A 21,559-nucleotide genomic window follows, 5' to 3' on the forward strand; every position below is an offset into this window, starting at 1 on the left:
GCTTGCCATGGCAACAGGACACCAGATACTGACGTCCTGTGTTGCCAGAGCCTATGATCACTGTATAAGCGATAAGTCATGGCCGGACAGAAGTCCAGCCATGCCTTATCACAGTGATCATCGGTGCTGTGCTTTAAGTCCCCCAGAGGGACATAGATGGTGTAAAAAAAAAGGATAATAAAAATGTCTAAAAAAGAAAAATGTAAAAAAAAAGTAAAAAACTTTTTTAATGCTTTTTCTCATATTAACATAAAAAAGGTAAAAAAAAAACTAAAATGGCACATATTTGGTATCGACGCATCCGTAACGATGTGTTCAATAAGTTGAATATGCTTTTCTGAACGGCAAAAAGCGTAAAGAAACAACGGTAAAAAACAGAGGCAAAATGCTAATTTTTAGTATTTTGCCTCCCAAGAAATGCAATAAAAGTGATCTAAAAAGTTGTATATTCCCCAAAATGGTACCAGTAAAAACCACAGCTCGTCTCGCAAAACATAAGCCCTCACAGAGCTCCGTACATTGAAAAATAAAAAAGTTACAGGACTTTGAATGCAGTGATAAAGAAAAAAAAAAGATTTCCAAAAAAGGGTTTTTATTGCAGAAAAGTGGAAAAACTTTAAAAAATATAAGAATTTTGGTATCGTTGTAATCGTACCGGCCCGCTGAAAAAATGTATTGCGTCATTTATGCTGCATGATTAACGCTGTAAAAAAAAAAGAAAATGGCAGAATTGATACGTTTTCTCTCCCTGTTATCATAAAAAAAATAATAAAAGTTTTACGATATAGTCTATGTACCCAAAAGGGGCACCGATAAAAACTACAGCTCGCCACGCAGAAAACAAGCCCTTATACAGCCGCGTCGACGGAAAAATAAAAAAATTATGGCTTTTTTCTCTCAGAATTCAGATTTTTGAAATCCTAGCTTTCTCATATTTTTCTTTCAAAATTGACTTTTTAAATTTAAAAAATTTGAGTTTTTTTTTCATCTCAGTGAGCGGACTTTTTTCTCAGAATTAAGTTATTTTTTTTCTCTCCGAATTTAGACTTTTTCTCATCTCTTAGAGCGGCTTCACATGGGCGTATGTGTTTTTGTGCGCAAATCAGCGCAACGTATTTTCCCAATGCAGATTTCATCTCCTCATTTGAAGAGATTAGCGAAACTAGGGCAGTAGATTTATTAATAATGGCGAGTTGTGCGCTCTCTACTGTGTAGCATGCGCCTGATTCATCATGGGGGGGGGGGAGGCATCCTGCTGATAAATGTCATGTAGACTGAAAATGCCAGTTCAGACCCTGTCTACTAGCAGAAACGTTCATAAATGAGTCATACTTGACGCAGCACTTAAGCCCCGCCCCCTTTTTAATGTATTTGTGGCTTCATACATATGACTTTCGGTCATGAATTTGCCCTACGTAGACTATTTGGTTTAATGTTGTTGTATTTTAACCCTTTATTTCAGCCTGAGGGGATACGGCATGAAGTAACCAAAAGCCTCTACGTCTGTGTAAAAGGTGAGAGCTGATATGTGTCTCTAGATTTCGAACATAGAACATAGAGCTTTCAGAAGCTCAGACCGATATTGTCGGTATATATAAATTGTGACTTTTTTTTTTCTATTTAATGCAGTGCGATATGATTTGCCAGAAAATCGCATTGCTAAATATGCAAGCATTTATTTTCTATAGGAAAAGTTCTAAATCGCATCACACTTGCATAGAACTTGCATTCACATGCGACTGTGATGCGATTTTTCTTTTTTTTTTTACCCACCCATTGGAAATAATGGGTGTGATTTCTGCGGACTCGCAGGAAAACAGAACATGCTGTAGTTTTTTTCGTATCGCAGCATGGCTGCAAGAGAGAATTTGGCCATGTGAACAGGCCAATTGCAAAAAAAATTGTTTTCTATTTTTGTGCGACTTTTCTGCGTCTCTCAATGTGCAAAACTCATGTCATAAAATTGCCCATGTACAAAGGATGGACAAAAGTATGGAAACATCATACAAAATGCTTTGGATTTTAACCATTAGCACTGAGCTGAGAGCTTTCCTGCCAAATTTGTGTTTACTTCACCTCTTGCCCTGCTCTGGGTGGTTTTGGGGGCCAGCTGGTAACAGCAGCTGAGTGGCTCAGACCCAGGTGCATAACTATAGGACAGTGGTGGCGAACCTAAGGCATGCATGCTAGAGGCGGCACGCAGAGCCCCCCCTGCTTGCGTGCGCGCCGTTGGCCACTCACCATGGTTGTGAATACTGGCAGGGGTGCCGCGGCTCCCTTGCAGGAATTTACTCAGTAGTGCTGCTAGCGATGCTGATCCTGGTGCACACTATGACATCAGTGTGCAGCTGGGATCCTCCTCCCCTGATGTCTCCTCCATGGCTCCACAACAGCACGGGCAGAAGGTGTCCGGCAGCACAAACTAACGTCACAGTGTGCATCTGGGATTAGCAGCAGATGAAGAGCGGCGCTTCCATGAGGAGGGGGGAAGTATATGGGTCTCAGGGGGGCACTATCACTACCGGGGCTGATATAGGGGATACTATTAGTAATAGTGTCCCATATATTGGCCCCAGTGGTAATAGCATTACTACTGGGGCCACTGTGGGATATCACTATTAATACTGGGGCTGCTTTGGGATGACACTATTACTACTGGGGCCGCTATGGAATGTCACTATTACTACTAGGGCTGCTGTGGGATGTCACTATTACTACTGAGGCCGCTGTTGAGAACATTGTTGCTACAGGGGCCAATGTGGGATGTCACTATTACTACTGGGGGCCACTGTGGAGGACACTAATACTACTGGGGCCGCTGTGGGATGTCACTTTTACTACTAGAACTGTTGTGGAATGTCACTATTATTAGTGGGGCCGCTGTGGGATGTCACTATTACTGTTGGGGCCGCTCTGCGGGTCACTATTACCACTGGGGCACTGCTGGGGGCCCTGTTACACATTGTTGCCAAGAACAAGCTGCTCCTCCACATTATTGTCTGGCTGACTGCATATCTTCAGGGCTTATGGCTATTGCGCCTGCCCTACGGCGATTGTGTCGGTGGCGATTGTGCCTGCCTTATGGCGATCGTGCCTATGGCGACCGTGTCTGCTTTGCAGACCTTCAGGTATTGTATTTTTGGCTTTTTCAGTGAATAATGTCTTTGTTGTTTCCCTCACCTCTGTGATTTTATACATTTTGCATTGGGGCTCAGAAGCTTTAAGTTATGCCTCTGCTCAAACCCTTGACCAATGGAAACTTGTTGCTTGGGCAGGTGTTCACATCTTCCCGGCAGCATCTGTGTCATATTACCTCCACTTAAGTTACATGGGATTATACATTATTTTAATAAGACATGTAGAGACTGATTTTAAGACATTCATTTCGTACGATGTTTCCATACTTTTGTCTGGTACCTGTCATACAGTGGTTTGTGCACAGTATATCTATTACTGTTGCAAACGCATATAGTGTGACTTCTAGCACTGACGTCCAGCTAATAGACAATGAATAAATCCTTTTTTGCTAGACGGATCCTCTGTTCTTAGGATCAGTGGGGGCCTCAGAGGTGAGACTCCCACCCAGCGGGATAATATCACTTATCGTGTGGATAGGTGTTAATAGTCAATTTTGGTACAACCCCTATAACCACTGATATATAGATATATATAACAACACATAAACACCTGCATACATATACAGCTACATACTTGGATAAACACATACTTATTATGTTTCAGGTACAGAGTCAGTGACTCTCATCAACATCACTCCACCTGAAAACACTGTGAAAAATTCTGTAAAAGCAAAAATTCACGTAATAGGTGAGTATGGATGTTTTTCCCGAAGGACAATATCAGGTAGTTGGGCAGTAGACTACTAATCTGTGGATCTCCAGCTGTTGCCAGACTACAACTCCCAGAAGGAGAGGTGACAGGTCTGGCGTTTCTGAGCTCTGCATTGTGCCACTCCTCTGTCAGTCCCCCTGGTAATGTATAAGAACATTGACAACTGGGTGTTAACATTCTCTATTGTAATGGTATGTAGGGACATATCCTATTGACAAGTTGAATTGTACCATCCTATTGTCTGGTCACCATTTCAGCTCCCACTTGCAAGGGCATACATATTATAGAGGCTCATGCAGCTCCTATGGGGTCCACTGGGGGCAGCCCTGATTGGTCTTATCCCCACTGCTATTGGGTGGCAATCCCGGCACCACAATGACACAGATGTTTTCTATTAGAGCCACTCTCTTCTATGTATACCAATGCCCACAAAGGATTTTACTCACCTTCTTCAGGTTCTAGAGTGGCAGATTTGCTTAGCTATGTGTCCTTATAAGGTTTGTCCAGAAAGCCCATTTCATATCCCTTTTAGGGAATTCGGAATTAATGGAGAGGGGTTCTCTGTTCAGGATCTTCATCCCTTAAACAGAATGGAGAGTCCTTCAAAGAGCGTCTTTTTCTGGAGGACCTGTCCTGTCCTGCACTATACAGGCAACCCATTGATGTGAATAGGAACTATGTAATGCTTCATTTTCCCTGCAGAGGCGCTGCAGAGAAATTAAGCACTTACTGCCAAGTTTACCCACAGATAACAGCTGATTACTGGGGGTCTCAGCAAGGGGATACTTTACGATCGGCTTATTGTCAAGCGAAGCTTCTAACAAGTAGGGATTGCCCAAAGTTTACCCGCTCATTCACATTGGCCTCTGCTGTACCATGCATGACAGAATATAATCTGCTCCAACCAATGCTCTACTTATCTTCACAGGAGACATTTTGGGTCGGGCTTTGATCAACCCAGAGTCTTTGATCCGTGAGCCCACAGGATGCGGTGAACAGAATCTTGCGACATTGATGATAATACCCGTAGTTGTTGATTACCTGAATAAAACCGGTCGTCTGCTGGAAGAGACTAAATCCAAAGCTGTGCAGCTCATGGGGAATGGTAATATACCTGCTTTATGATCACTCGAACTTTCCTTCAACCAACAGGTCAAAAATTGCCACAAAAACAGAAAAGCTTAAAAATGATGTAATGTAAAACAAAATGGAAATAAAAGGACCTTAACCCCTTCCCGCTCCATGATGTACATGGGAGCAGAGTGGTGCCTGCAAATGCCTGAAGTTTACATGATATAGATGGTTCGTCGTTCAGCTTATGCATGCCTGAAAAACGAACATCGAATTGGCCCGTGTAAACAGGCAGTCATACGTCTATGAACAACTGCCTGTTTATTGTGAAATAGAGGCGGGTGTGCTGGAACGATCCCAGTGCCGCTCCACCTCCATTCACTGAGCAATTCTTGCTTCTGTGTGAAATCATGGGACCGATCATCGCTAGGACAACCTGTAGGGCATCTGCCCCCGACATGTCCTGTATCAAAAGACCCTAACAGTAATCTCCAGCTTGGCCATGGCTGGTACCATTGAAGAAGAGAGATAATATACAGCAATTTGGTATCACAGTGTAGTATCACAGTGTTCATAGTATCACATGTCCAAGTCCCTACGGGGACAAAAAAAAAATCTTTTTTTGTACAAAAATAAGTTAGTAAAGTACATAATTGGTTTGGCCTCATCCATAACAACCTGTACAATAAATTGAATGTATTTTTATTCTGTACAGTGAACACTGTAAAAGAGAAGTTAAAAAACAAAGACAAAATGCTGTTTTTGTTCATTTTGCCTACCTAAAAACAATGTAACAGTGTGCAAAAATGTTGCATGTATCCCAAAAGGGTAGCTTTAAAAACTAAAGCTCATTACGCAAAAAAGGAGCCTTCACAGATCTGTCTTTTTTTACATTTTTTTGTATGTCCCTGTAGGGGACTTGAACCTGTGATGCCAGGGGCGTAACTATAGAGGATGCAGGGGATGCGGTTGCACCCGGGCCCAAGATCCTTAGGGGGCCCATAAGGCCTCTCTTCTCCATATAGGGATCCCAGTACTATGAGTAAAGCATTATAGTTGGGGGCCCTGTTACAGGTTTTGCATTGGGGCCCAGGAGCTTCAAGTTACGCCTCTGTGTGATGCTGTGATCTCACTTCTAATACACTGCAGTACTTCCGTACTGCAATGCATTATGGCTTATAGCAATCACAGGGATGGTAGACCCAGATACCATTGACTGGCATCTGCTTGCCATGGCAACAGATCAGCCTTTTGCAATTACATGGTGAAGGGCCAATAACATTGCAGAAGGAGTGCCCTCCCTCTGTGTACCTTTCATATACTACGATCAACATCGATTGCAGCATGCAGGGGGCTAAAAGCGGGGATTGATGTTCTCACTGATCCCTGCAGTTAAAGCAGGAAGCCATCTGTCAGTTATAGCCTGCTCTACTTCTGAGCTTGTGCCATCTACAGGACGTAGCTGTATGCCAATTCATGGGAAACCCTTCTTACCCAGGGAGTACAAGGGGTTAAATCCTGCATTTGCCTTATAAATTGACACTTTTCTTGAGCAAATGTAGACAGCTTGCAACAAGCGAGCCCAGACAGGGAATAGACGGCCCTGGATAGTCGCCATCACATTGTCTGAGCTAATTATGCAATGTGCATTGTTTTCAAAAGCCGACTCTCGCAAAAAACCAGTCACCATCCTGATTTTTATTTTGAAGGCTACAGGAACCAGCTCCGCTTCAGAAACCAGGATGGCAGTTTCAGCGCTTTTGAAGGGAAGCAAGGAAGTGCATGGTAAGGCTCTTCACACACTAAGGGCTTCTACCCACTTGCATTTTTTTAATGCTGTGATATTGTTGCGTTTTTTTTCATGCGACTGTCAATGGGACTTTCTAATGTTAAAAACGCATTGCAAAAAATCACAAAGCACAAACTTGCGATGCGTTTTAACGTTAGTAAGTCCCATTGACAATCGTGTTTAAAAAAAGCCCTAAGATTTATTTGGCCCTACAATGTTTTATCCTAGGCATCCCTTCCATACTTGCAGAAAAATTGAACTCAGAATTCAAAATTCTAAGCCCCGTCCCCCATTCCACCCCAGAATGTCCCCCAAAATTTCTAGATGCAGTCTTTGTAAAAAAAAAAATTCAGCTCCTAGAAGGAGTTTCCATTTTGCTACAAAACCAGTCCTGCAGTTCTATCTCAGATATGTATATGAAGTGAGTTGCGGTCATCAGATGAATGGTCTTGTCACCATGCCCGTCCGTATCACATCTTGTATCCAAGCTGGAGGCAGTACAACAGGGTACTAGAGCCTCCATGTCCGCCCGTATCACATCTTCTATCCAAGCTAGAGGTGGTACAACAGGGTACTAGAGCCTCCATGCCTGCCTGTATCACATCTTGCATCCAAGCTAGAGGTGGTACAACAGGGTAGTAGAGCCTCCATGACCCCCGTATCACATCTTGTATACAAGCTAGAGGTGATACAACAGGGTACTAAAGCTTCCATGTCCGCCTGTATCACATCTTGTATCCAAGCTGGAGGCAGTACAACAGGGTACTAGAGCCTCCATGCCCACCCGTATCTCATCTTGCATCCAAGCTAGAGGTGGTACAACAGGGTACTAGAGCCTCCATGCCCCCCGTATCACATCTTGTTTCCAAGCTAGAGGTGGTACAACAGGGTACTAGAGCCTCCATGTCCGCCCGTATCACATCTTGTATCCAAGCTAGTGGCGGTACAACAGGGTACTAGAGCCTCCATGCCTGCCTGTATCACATCTTGTATCCAAGCTAGAGGTGGTACAACAGGGTACTAGAGCCTCCATGCCCACCCGTATCTCATCTTGCATCCAAGCTAGAGGTGGTACAACAGGGTACTAGAGCCTCCATGCCCCCCGTATCACATCTTGTTTCCAAGCTAGAGGTGGTACAACAGGGTACTAGAGCCTCCATGTCCGCCCATATCACATCTTGTATCCAAGCTAGTGGCGGTACAACAGGGTACTAGAGCCTCCATGCCTGCCTGTATCACATCTTGTATCCAAGCTAGAGGTGGTACAACAGGGTACTAGAGCCTCCATGCCCATATCTCATCTTGTATCCAAGCTAGAGGTGGTACAACAGGGTACTAGAGCCTCCATGCCCACCCGTATCTCATCTTGTATCCAAGCTAGAGGTGGTACAACAGGGTGCTAGAGCCTCCCTGCCCGTGTCACATCTTGCATACAGGCTACAGGTGGTACAACAGGGTATTAGAGCCTCCATGCCCACCCGTATCTCATCTTGTATCCAAGCTAGAGGTGCTACAACAGGGTACTAGAGCCTCCATGCCCACCCATATCTCATCTTGTATCCAAGCTAGAGGTGCTACAACAGGGTACTAGAGCCTCCATGACCCCCGTATCACATCTTGTATACAAGCTAGAGGCAATACAACAGGGTACTAGAGCCTCCATGCCTGCCTGTATCACATCTTATATCCAAGCTAGAGGCGGTACAACAGGGTACTAGAGCCTCCATGGCCATATCACATCTTGTATCCAAGCTAGAGGCGGCACAACAGAAAAGTTTGTATATACCCCAGAATGGTACCAATAAAAACTGCAGCTTGCTCTTAAAAAAAAACGAGTCCTCTCACAGCCGCATTGACAGAAAACTAAAAATGTCATGGTGATCTAATGCTGGCGACACAAAGTAATTTTCTTTTGAAGGTATTTTAGTTTTTTTAACAGTACTATGTAAAAAAACTTGGTAATAGTGTAATCATATGGACCCACAAAACAACCTTTACATTTAATTATGACTGCATCATGAACGCCATAAAAACACCCCTAAAGATGGTGAAATTGTGTTTCTTCCCATTGTGCACCACTTTTACAACACATTTTATGGTAACATTGAAAAGTACAGAACGCCCTGCAAAAGGACTTTACTAATAGGATGTATCAGGTGCGTTTTATGAGCTGGACATCCCCTTTAACCTTTAAATCCATTTCCTATATGTATTTTATATTCAGGTTGACTGTCTTAACATTGGACACCCTCCAGCGTATTAAGCCGAACACCTTCGTTGACACCACAGTATTAAATCAAGCTGCACTGTTTGTAGAAGGATTGAAGGACAAGGTCACTGGGGCTTTCAAACCAAAAGGGACACTGTTTAATGATGCACTGAAGGTATATGAAGGACGCTGTCAATGATTTTGAATGATATCCAGGTTGCATATTCATAAATTATTTTAGATTTTCTACTTATGCCTATTCTAATTGGCGGTGAAGTCAAGTATATGGCTGTAGTTAGCACAAGAAACTATTAGACTGGAAGTCCAGAAGGCGAAGTCAGAACCAAAAGTTAGACCAGAACCAAAATCAAACCCATGAGGATCTGTCTCCTGCAAACCCTGGTCATAAGCTGTTTTCACCAGGTGGAGTTTTTTCGCACCATGTAGCAGCTACCTATTCAGTTTAAAGGGGTTATCTAAATTTAAACTACTGATGGTCTATCCTCAGGATAGGCCATCAATATTAAATCGGCAGGAGTCCATTGGCCGGCAACCCCACTGATCAGCTGTTCATGAGGTCAATGTGTTTGTGCACTGAGCTGATATGTGAAGAAAGCAGACAGCTCCGTTCCCACTGCAGTGGTCAGGCTTGGTATTACATGCATAGCTACCACTGAAGTGAATCAGAACTTTGCCTGTAATACCAAGCTTGGCCACTGCAATGGGAACGGAGTGTGCTGCTTCCTACAGAAATCATCTCAGTGCCCAGGCGCATCATCCTGGCAAAATAGCTGATTAGTGGAGGTCCCAGGAGGCGAACCCCTGCTAATCTACTATTGATAGCCTATCCTGACAATAAATCATTATTAGTTTGAAGCTGGACAACCCTTTCATTTGCTGGCCATGAAACCAGAGCAGAGTGAAAGCCACGCTTAGTTTGCTGTCCTACTCTGTTAGTTTATAGGGGGGCTGGGGGTGGTTCAGTGCAGAGAGGAACCCTCTGTGATGTTACTATGCCCTAATAGGATGTGTGGGAGAAAAGGATGGACATGGAGAAAGTTTACATAGGAAAAGGAATACGCAACAGCTTTCCAGAGAAGAGGTGCAGCACAAGAGAAGTTGTACAAATGGAAATGAATAGTAACAACATGATCTGTATTATGTAGCTTTTTTTAAGCTTTGGATCCAAAATCTTGATCCACCAGCTGACAAACCACAAATTTAGAGAATCATTCACATTTTAATTCTTTCCTCAGGGCGGTGCTGAAGATGATGTCAGCTTTACAGCGATAGCAACCGTGGTTTTTCTCCAGGGCAGATATGCTTTCAATGTAAGTAAATATATTTACCTAATACATTAATGGGTGTAGGCTGCCTTCACATCTGCATCGGGGATTCCAGTTTCCTGTTCCGTTCAGGGAGTAGGAAATGAAATCCCTTGGCCAAACAGATCCATCCTATGACAGAACTGAACAGCGCCAAACAGACCACATTGACTATAATGGAGTCCGTGAGGTTTTCGCTCAGCTGCCCGGCATTTCACCAAAAGAGAGTTCTGCATGCAGCGCTATTTCTTCCAGGACTTTGTGCTGCAACTGCGATGGAGCCTCCGACTAGAAGTTCCAGTGCAGAGGTGAAGGCAGTCTTATAATTTACTGCTGCCGACTACAAATGCCGTAACTTAAGATACTTTACGAATACTGTGACTAAGGCCCAATGTACACGGGCAGATCGGATTACAGATGCGGGAGCCCACAGCGGATTCTAACCCTGCCTATGGCCAAGAACACTGCTTATCCATCTGGGTCTTCTGCGTGCCTGTCCGGGTCTTCTATTTGCTTCACTGTGGATGTGTGTGGAAGCGCCGGCCGCCGCGCCGCACATGCACAGTGCAGTTTTTTTTTTAAACGCTTGCTTTCCTGCAGAATCCATGGCCCATCTGCAATTCAACTTCAGACACCTTCCATTGACTTCAATGGAAGCCGTCCGTATGGGAACCACACTGAAATGGAGCGTGCTGCCATTTGTTTTCCTGACCAAAGGTCGGCAAATCAAATCTGCATGCTTTAATTCATGTGTGGACGCCCAGGCTTCCCTCTAGGCGGCTTGGTTTTGTGGATCTTGTGGACATTGTCCTTAAGGTACCCTTACACTGAGCAACTCTCTTTCAGATAGTCGCTTAGAAAAATAGCGCACAGAGTGATTGTTGCTCCCTATTTTTGGTTGACCTATTGATGGTAGAGGGGATCTCCAGGCAAATTTGTTCTCAAATTGTTCAAACCCTTTACACCAGACGACTTTTGATCAACCCGTGACTTTTTTTTTGGTAAGCTGAAATGAAACAACTAGTTAGCAAGTTCTTGCTCGTCACCCTGTTGGTGGCTGTGTTTACCCAGGAAAACTGTTGTTTGCATTCGCTCTTTCGAGTGACTATTTGGCTGATAGTCATCCAGTGTAAAGGGGCACCTCAGAGGGGTTATCTGGGTATATAATATTCTGTAAAACTTTGCTGAGTCTGCACTATTAAATTAAAATAACAGACTACACACTCACCCTTCTGCGCTCCACCGCCACCGCCCTGCTAAACCTTTCTTCCGGGAGGGAAGTGATGACAACCCGACATTGCGTCACATGACTGCTGCAGCTATTCACCAGCTGAAGAGAGCCGGTGATTGGCTGCCGCGGTCACATGACCTTTTTTTTTAATCATGGATGTCATCACTATACTGTGTAGTGAAGACCTGCAGGGTCCAGTGAGCCGGCAACGGTGGGGAAGAGCGGAAGAGTGTGCATGTAATCTGTTATGTTAATTCTGCAAGCTGAATGAAGTTTTACAGAATACTATGTCCTAGGATAGCCCCTTTAATTGAGGCCAAAAAGCAACACTTGTATGAAGTTTTTATGTTCTCATTCATGTTTTTTTAAAGCCCACGCTGCTCCGTGATGCCATGAATTTCCTGGATGCCGCATCTCGGAAAGAACAAACTATCTACAATATAGCTTTGCTGTTCTATTGCTTCCGCATGGCTGGGAATGAGGAGAGGAGCAAAGCCATGTTTGAAAAGTTAAAAGAACTGCAGATTGAAGAAGGTACTGTACTAGTGTATGTTGTACTTACTATTTACTCAAGCTAGTGCTAGCTACTTGGCCACTTTTTGTACTTGTCAATCACATTAAACTGTGTCTGTACCACCTAAGGCCTCGTTTAGACGAGTGCGGTTTACGTGCTGCTACAGCAGCATGTAAACCACGCTGCTGACAAGCAGGAATTCTGTGATGAACAAGCTGCTCCGTGCTCCGTGGAGCGGCGTGTTCACATGTCAGTGCTGCGAGCAGAGTGCTGCCGCGGCTCCCATGGGAGCCTGTGGTTAGCCCCATAGACAGTGCCGCAGCGTGGAGCTGACAGGCGAGTCAGCACTCGCTGTCCTATCTTTTTTACCAGCGCAGATTCAATACTGGTAAAGATCTATGTGAGCGCTTCCATAGCAACCTATTGGTTGCTATAGAAAAGTGGTTTACACGCTGCTATAGCACCACACTCGTCTGAAGAAGGCCTAAGAGTTGTATAGCGTGACAATGTGCATGCTCTACCATGGCTTCACACAACTCCTTCCCACTATGGCTACTCTGATAGGATATAACTAGGTGTTTGAAACAAATCTCCAGATATTTTTGGAAATTTAACAGTAAGTGACTATAGACCTACCAGGGATAACCACGGCCTCATTATGGCAGAGAGATTAGACTCACGTCTGCTATGACTGGTTAACAGAACAGATGGTAGCAAAACTGAAAGTTACTAAGAATAGAGCACCAAAAGTAACAAAATGTCAGAGTTATCTAAACTGGACCGGTCCCTCAAGCGGCGCACCCGTCTCAAGAAGGACAACCATGGCATAGAGAGCAAAACCAATCCGAACTATCTGACGACTACTGTACAAAAACCAAGATCTTAAAACTAAGAAAGTTGGTATAACAAAGCTCCTAACAATCTCAGAGACGGGGTTCTCTAGCACAGTACAGTCAGTATAGTCATCAGGCCGTAACCCTGTCCTAGAATGAATCTGATTGACTGGACTATCAATCATCCCAGCTAGTCCAACAGCACAACCAATGCCATGACACTAAGACATTTCTCTGTCTATTTTCTTCCCATTCATTTCAGTTACCATAATGCACAAATGCCCTACACAGATAATACATTAAAGTGGTTGTCTGGTTGTAAGCCTTTGAAGGTCTTACCTCAGGATAAGTCATCAGTAGATGATTGGCTGAGGGTCCATTGTCCGGGACTCAGACAATGAGTTGTTCACTGGGCTAGTGCATTTGAACTCAGCAGGAAGCAGACAGTTCTGTTCTTGTTGTAGTGGTCAGGCTTGGTATTGCAGGCCAAATTCCCATTGAAATGAAGGGAGACTTGGTCTGCAATACCAAGCCTGGTCAGTGCAGTAAAAATGGAGTTGTCTGTTTCTTGCACAAATACGCTCAGTGCAGGAGCATGCTGGCCTGACAAACAGCTAATCAGCAGGGGGTCCCAAGAAATGGACCCCAGCCAATCTACTATTGATGACTTATGCTTAGGATAGGCCATCAATAGTTTGCAATGAAACAACCACTTTAAGGAAATGTGTGTCTGAAATATGGCCGCACCCAGAAAAGTTGATAAAAAATATCTATAATATTTACAAAGAACAAACACATTAATTCTCTTCTACACAATGAACTGCAATTCACAACCCTGTAAAGTATATATTACCATGAGGCGAGGGGTTTGATAAGATACCAGCATGCTTTAACAAAACATTCACTAAAAGTGTGCTATGGTTCGCATTACAAACATCAAAGTATTCCTCTGTCTCCCTAATATCTTACAGGCGGCACCATTCACTGGGAGCGTCCCGAAAAACCAAACACGAAAACATCCTATATCTTCTCTCCTCGTGCTGCTTCCGCAGAAGTGGAGATCACTGGCTATGTACTATGTGGTTTAACCACAGGACAATTTCCACCTCCTGCAGATCTCGCCTACATGTCTCAGATTGCTCTCTGGTTATGTCAGCAGCAGAATTCCCATGGATCATACAGTACTACAGCGGTAATACCTGGGGAAGAGATTGGAAAAGTCTCATGACTGTATACAATAGTTGCATGTTTCATCTTATTACTTTCTAGATTCTAGTCTTGCATTGGTCCTTCCCAATGCAGGCAAAGGCAACAGTAAGGTTTCTGTGAGGGCAATTTGCTTTTAGCTACGAGGTGCTTCATTTTTCAGTGAGATCATGGCTACGGAGCCTAACCATTTTTAACAGTTCACAGAGAAGCAGATTAGATACTGGAATTTTGTAATACTAGCCAATGCCATTGAGGACCATGCTTCTACTGACGAGTATTGGCCAAGATTTCAAAAATAGGAACAATGGTTGCTCCAAGCTACAGTATACTAGGATGCTATAGCTACACTAGGGCAAGGGATGAACACAACCTGAAAAATTTGCCCAACATGCCCATCAGGTAGTAAGTAGCATAAATAGGACCCTTTCTTCTTGTTGAAGCCCTATGATGTCATTCAGTGTTCTTCACTAGAACGTGAAGATCAGGGAAATGCGGTGGATATAGTTTTTCTTGATCTTAGTAAAGCATTTGACAAAGTATCTCATACTATACTTATTGATCATAGACTGAACATGAGTCAACAATGTGATGCAGCAGCCAAAAAGGCAAACACAATTCTGGGATGTATTAAGAGAAGCATAGAGTCTAGATCACGTGAGGTCATTATCCCGCTCTACTCTTCCTTAGTCAGACCTCATCTGGAATACTGGGTCCAGTTCTGGGCACCCCACTTTAAAAAACACTAGACAAACTGGAGCAAGTTCAGAGAAGAGTTACCAAGATGGTGAGCGGTCTGCAAATCATGTCCTATGAGGAACGGTTAAAGGATCTGGGAATGTTTAGCTTGCAAAAAAGAAGGCTGAGAGGAGACTTAATAGCTGTCTACAAATATCTGAAGGGCTTTCACACTGCAGAGGGATCAGCCCTATTCTCATTTTCACAAGGAAAGACTAGAAGCAATGGGATGAAACTGAAAGGGAGGAAACACAAATTAGATATTAGAAAAAACTTTCTGACAGTCAAGGTGATCATTGAGTGGAACAGGTTACCACGGGAGGTAGTGAGTTCTCCTTCAATGGAAGTGTTCAAACAAAGGCTAGACAAATATCTGTCTGTGATGATTTAGTGATCCTGCACTGAGCAGGGGGTTGGAGCCGATGACCCTGGAGGTCCCTTCCAACTCTACCATTCTATGATTCTATGATTTTTTGAAGATAATGAAGATTGTAACTTTGTAAAAAGACTGTCTTTGTAATATTGATGTAGATGACCAATGTTTTCCAACATGTTTATTTATTTACCCAATCTAGAAAAAAATTTGGGATCTTTTAGTTGATTCTTGGTAATTCTTTAATTTCATCTCTTTATCAGGACACTATGGTGGCTCTACAAGCCATGAGTGGTTATGGTGCTTTGGTTTACCAAGAAGATGCCATGAATGATGTCCAAATCAAATATGGAGATCAACTAGTCAAAGAATTCCTCCTTGGCATTGGAAGTAGATACTTGCTGCATTCTCAAGTTCTGCCCTACATACCCGGAAATTATAGTGTGACCGTCAATGGGAATGGTTGTGTTCTGGTGCAGGTAACCATATTATGTTAGAGTGTTTGCGTAGAACATGCGATGCGGTACTGCCAGGGGAGTACATAGCTTCCCTGCTGCCTGAGGTGAACTATAGAAAGGCGCTCTCCTCCATCCATGGGTGCTCTGTCATAAGGCGAATTGAGCCACTCACCACAGACAACACCATCTTACTGAAGGGTGGCACAGCATCTGGAGCTTACATAAAGCAGGTGCAGTGTCAGTGTAAACTGTTTAAGCAACATCTAGGATGAATCGCATGTAAGCAAGTTTCAATTGCAGCCTGAGACCTATGGCTCCTAGGCTTGCCTTGTATTTCAGCCCATTAAGCCCTCCCTGGGGACTAAAAAAAGTTAAAAAACTTTCTGAAACTTATTTTAAGTATTAAAAAAAAAGTATTAAAAGCTACATGTATATCCACTATATCCAAACAAAAAAAATGAAGTAAGAAAACCCATAATTAGTATCATTGCATCTGTTACAGTCCGAATTATTTAAATATAGCACATATCCTGCATGAAAAAAATATAGAAATACAGAATTGCATTTTTTGAGCAACCCATCTCCCCACCCCACCCCCATCAATAAAAACTACAGCTTGCTCCTCATAACACGAGCCCCCACACAGCTCCATTGGAGGAGAAATTAAAAAATTTGGGGTTTCAGGATATGGTAACAAATTTTTTTTTTTTTTTTTAAGTACAGGTTTTAAATTTTCTAGAACTAGTAAAACTTTAAAAAGCTATATTAAATTGTCATCACTGTAGCTGTACTGACCTGTAGAATAAAAAAAATATAACAAAAAACCCCACAATGGGGCAATTGCATTTGTTTTTCTATTTCAGCCCACTTAAAAATGTTTACAAGTCAGGTGATACATTTTCTGATATCTTTAATTGTACCATTTAAAAGTACAACTTAGGGCTCAGTCAGACGGGCGTTTTTTCGCGCGATTTGCGGATCGCATGACGGATGCGCATCCGCAAATCGCGTGACCGGTGCGCGCAAGTCGCCCGCAAATCGCCCGAAAATCTGCTCCTAGCCGCGTTTCATTAGAAACGGGCCGGAGCTGTCCAGCGCAGTGCATTCAATGGAGACGGCAATACAGCCGTCTCCATTGAAAGCAATGCGCTGCGGGCGAGCCCGGGATGAATTGTCGGTAAGGGCTTAAATATATAAGCCTTTACCTGCAATTCATCCTAAAATGTGTTAAAATAAAAAACAATTGTATACTCACCTTCTGCCGGCAGCCGAAGCTCCGCGCGGCCGTCCTGCAGTGGGTGTGAAGGGGGTGTGAGTCAGACCTGCCCCCTGATTGGCTCAGCGCTGAGCCAATCAGAGGCATGCCTCACTCACACGCATTCATGAATTCATGAATGGATGTGAGTCAGACCTGCCCCTAAGGCAGCAGTCACTCACCCATTCATGAATTCATGAATGGGTGTGTGAGTGTTTTCAGCCTCTGATTGGTCAGGGCTGTGACCAATCAGAGGCAGATCATTCAGCAGGCGGGGATTTTAAAGCCCCGCTGGCTGAATAGTGCCGAGAAGCAGTTCAGGAGAACTGACAGCGGCCGCGGCTGGACTCCGGCTGCAGCGGAAAGGTGAGTATACAATTTTTTTTTATTTTAACACATTTTAGGATGAATTGCAGGGAAGGGCTTATATATTTAACCCCTTCCCGACAATTCACCCCGTGCACGCCGGCAGCCCATTGCTTTCAATGGAGCGGCTGTATTGCCGCTCCATTGAATTCAATGGGCAAACATCGTTCTTCTCTGCCACAGCTGTTACAGCTGTGGCAGAGAAGAATGATTTGTCTTCTATATGTTCTCAATGGGGTCGGCGCTGTTGCCGCCGGCCCAATTGAGCGCATATACAGAAGAGAACAGGAATCGCAGATCGCAGATGGGTGCGATCTGCGATTTTTTGTTCTATAATTTATCGGACGAGCGCATAAAAAGCGCTCATGTGTCCGATACCATTGCAAAGCAATGGTTTTAAAAAATCGCCGGATGCATGCGCATGCGCAAATCGCGGCTAAAAACGCCCGTCTGACTAAGGCCTTAAGCTGCATTCACATGAACGTATATCAGCTGGGTTTTCATACCGAGCCGATATACGTCGTCCTCATCTGCAGGGGGGGGGGGAGGATGGAAGAGCCAGGAGCAGGAACTGAGCTCCCGCCCCCTCTCTGCCTCCTCTCCGCCTCTGCACTATTTGCAATGAAAGGAGGTGGGACGGGGTGGGGCTAAGTTCCGAGAATTAGCCCTGCCCCTGTCCCTCCTCTCCCATAGTGCAGAGGAGCGGAGAGGAGGCAGAGAGGGGGCGGGAGCTCAGTTCCTGCTCCTGGCTCTTCCATCCTCCCCCCCCCCCCCTACAGATGAGGACGACGTATATCGGCTCGGCGTGAAAACCGAGCTGATATACGTTCGTGTGAATGCAGCCTTATCCTGCAAAAAACAAGCCCTCATTTAGCTATGTTTACAGAAAAAAATAAATCTTCAAAGGCAGGAATGAATAAAACAAAGAAGAAAAATCTAAAAATGTCAGGTCTTCAAGGGGTGAAGGAAGCACATGCTTGTGTGTATTATTTAAAGATTGGAAGGGGTAACATCACCACTTAAGGAGAACACCAAGAAGGGGAGTGATGAGACTTATAAGGGCGTAATATGCAAATAAGGAAGATGGACCAATACCTCTGCAGCGCCACCTATTGAATGGCAGCATTCCTTCAAATTAATGCTTAAACCATTATACAGGTCTGTAGAGCAATGGTTGGGAAGTGAAAACCAAGACAGAATCCATACACAGACAGCCGTTTCAAGGTTTTTGCCCCTCATCATTGTGCAGTAGGATTATTTTTATGTATTAATATTTTTATTTATTTAACGGTAGCGTGTCATCTTGTCTTGCAAAATAGCTGCTGGTCATTCACTGTCGTGCAGGTCCCTCAGGCAGCAGCTCTTATCTGTAATGCCATCCCCTCTATGTAGACTGTAATGAGTTCAAGTTATATATCCACAGTCAACTTCAGGTCAAATGGGTGTTCTACCACATGTTCCGATGAGAAAGTACTGGCCAACAATGGAGTAAAGGCAAGAAAACCTATGAGGTTGGAGATAATCTCAACTTTTAACAGGCTTCTTTCTACTGATATTTTCCTTTAGACTACCGTGGACTTCAACATCCCAGTGAATGATGAAGACTCTGCTTTCCGTCTGTCGGTTCATACTCCTCCTGAGAGCTGTGTGGATGGAGTGGCTACTACCTTCCCTGTGTTCATGAATGTTAGGTACTGTATAAAGCATGGGAATACATCATCTTCCACCTTGATGAGGTTGTCCTGGTCAAAGCATGACTTATTGCTAGGTTGTCTCATCAACATTCAATCCGTGGTGCCTGACCATTGTGACCTAGAAAAGTGTGTGCCACAGTTTTTCCTGATGACTCCGCTCGGCAGCCGTTGCAGTCAATGACCGACACAGTGGTTGAAGCCTACCAGTTGGTGGCGTATACTAGTCACGTGCCACCAATGGTTGTGCTGAGACAATTCCATTATAGAGGGGTTAGCTGTTTCTTCAAATAAATATCAAGTCGGAGGATAGTGATTGGGCTTACGCTCTTCTGGGTATCCTATTTTTTTACTATGTCCGTTGTTCTGATCAGCGTCCAAATATGCGGGAGTATGCAATAATGTATCAGCACACTGCCATAGTGAAAGGAAAAGATCCACTGATGTACTGTTTAAGATTTTGCATTGCTACACGGTGCACTTAGTCTTGCGTCCATGTGCAGTTGGAAGTCACACTGTATCAGTGGAGGAACCACGATGATGTGTTGGTCATATGCTACTCCATCTGCAGCCATATTAGGATGGTGCTCCTGTCCACAAGATAACACAAAGCTTTCCGGGTTTAATCCAACTAATATCTAAAAGGCAAAACGCACTGGCGACGATTCAGTTCTTAGGTCACATGAAACGCGCCAGCACACGACAGCCTTGCCCAAGTTCCGTCTCGATTCCCACTCCGCTGTGGATTTTGGTGTAGACCTGCATCGAAATCCACACCAAGGTCTGTGTATTACATGCAGATTTCGGTGCGGATTTTAGAATCCACTGGAAGTTTAGAATCCACTGTGTATTTACATCTAAATTCATGGCAAAATCTGCATGCTACATGTTAGGTTGCCAACATGGATCTGCACCAAAATCCGCAGAGCAGTGGAGAAGCAGAAAATCCGCTGCATATTTTTGTGTGGGTCTGCAACCAAATCAGCGCTGAAATTGGCTTAAAAGTTGCACACGGATTTTGTTGCAGTCTTCACCCCCTCATTTGAAGATGTGAAAATCACAGTGTACAAAATCAAAGCACTATCCTTATTAATAAAGCACAAGGGATATTAGCGACAACTCTCTTTTACGTTCACACAGTGTGGTCCGCAGCAGATTTGTAGCAGAATTTACACAAATTCCACATCATATCTGAAGTCAATCCACATCCAAGAAGTGCACCATTGACTTGAATTGAAAACTGAATCGTAGTCTAGATCAGGGGTGTCAAACACATATTCACCGAGGGCCAAATCAGTCTTATGGTTGCCTTTAAACGGACGATTTTAATTGTAAGACTGTATAGTAAAGGTGACCCCCATAATGGCCCCAGTAATAATAGTACACAGTGGAAGTGAAAGAAAAGCGGCTCAAGGTGCAACAACTCCAAAAAATGGTGATGCTGGTACAATAAGATTTTATTATATGAGGAGTATAACCAGCTGGAGTTTTTGCACCTTGCGCCATTTTTCTTTTGCTTCCACTTTGTACTTCTTGACCTGTCTGGCTGGCAGCACCTCCTATGTACACTTGTACCACTATTCATCAACAAACTTTATATATCCACCCACGGAGTAGCTCCACCACTTTACTTTCACCCAGTATTAATAGTGTTCCCATAATAGCCCCAGTAGTAATAGTGACCCCTATAGTGGTTCCAGTAGTAATAGTGTCCAACACAGTGGCCCTAGTAGTAATAGTGCACCCAAAATGGCCCCAGTAATGATAGTCACCCCCATAGTGGCCCAGTAGTAGTAGTTTCCCTCATAGTGACTCCAGTAGTAATAAGTGACCCCCATAGTAGTCCCAGTAGTAATAGTGCCCCCCTGTTGGCCTCTGGACTGGCAGCATCCTTACAGGCATGCCACTCACCTAGCCTGCAGTTCCGATCTGTGACCTCTGACCTCTCCTGTGTTTGCACTGCATACAGGATGGCACATGCAGACAGCAGGAGGAGGAGTCAGCGATCACAGGCTGGAGGAGTGGAATGATTGTTAGGCTGCTGCATGGCCGGCGAGCTACATAAAATGAGGTGGATTCGGCCGGCGGGCCTTGTGTTTGACATGTGTGGTCTAGACGCTGGGGTATACCACTCAGTCCTAGGTTAAAGAGAAGGGTCCTGAATGGAGGACCCCCATTGTAAAAAGACTTCTAGCAAAGATTGCTTATGGCGGACAACTTTGATTTAATGTTAAGGCCTTGGAAGCTGCTGCCTTTTTTTCATATGTTTTTTCTTTGACTTTCTTGCAGTTATAACGGCCTCCGGAATCAGTCAAATATGGCTTTGTTACAGGTAGCCCTGCCATCAGGATACACAATACAACACCAGTCGCTGGTGCAGGTAAACATTCAGATTGTGCAATTACATCATTTTGAAAGGTACTTATTCTCCTTAAAGGTGTTGTCTGCCCATTTTTTGACTGATGACCTATCCTCTGTGGAACCACCCTTCCATCAGCTGATCGTACGGCTCACTGTCCAGTGCAATGGCCGGATGTTGACAGGGAAGGAACTGTCAGTGGTGGCTTCACTCGATGAAATCAATGGGAGAGCTGCGCTGCTACGGCACTTACTCCTCTTCTCCTGGTTAGGACTGAATGTAACATCACTGA

General features: G+C 44.0%; 1 protein-coding gene across 1 annotated transcript in view; it reads left to right on the forward strand.

Annotated features, from left to right (window-relative positions):
- Positions 1–21,559, forward strand: part of LOC136626337 (alpha-2-macroglobulin-like) — a 79,034-nt gene that overhangs the window by 52,936 nt on the left and 4,539 nt on the right. Inside the window, exons 18-28 of the mRNA XM_066601311.1 lie at positions 1,463–1,514; positions 3,742–3,825; positions 4,778–4,954; positions 6,630–6,705; positions 8,934–9,093; positions 10,175–10,249; positions 11,846–12,008; positions 13,793–14,013; positions 15,402–15,617; positions 18,784–18,908; positions 21,198–21,288. Of these exons, the coding sequence (XP_066457408.1) occupies positions 1,463–1,514; positions 3,742–3,825; positions 4,778–4,954; positions 6,630–6,705; positions 8,934–9,093; positions 10,175–10,249; positions 11,846–12,008; positions 13,793–14,013; positions 15,402–15,617; positions 18,784–18,908; positions 21,198–21,288 (1,440 nt within the window). The remainder of the gene's footprint in view (positions 1–1,462; positions 1,515–3,741; positions 3,826–4,777; positions 4,955–6,629; positions 6,706–8,933; positions 9,094–10,174; positions 10,250–11,845; positions 12,009–13,792; positions 14,014–15,401; positions 15,618–18,783; positions 18,909–21,197; positions 21,289–21,559) is intronic.

This window comes from Eleutherodactylus coqui, chromosome 4 (assembly GCF_035609145.1).
Source record: "Eleutherodactylus coqui strain aEleCoq1 chromosome 4, aEleCoq1.hap1, whole genome shotgun sequence".
Classification (NCBI taxonomy): domain Eukaryota; kingdom Metazoa; phylum Chordata; class Amphibia; order Anura; family Eleutherodactylidae; genus Eleutherodactylus; species Eleutherodactylus coqui.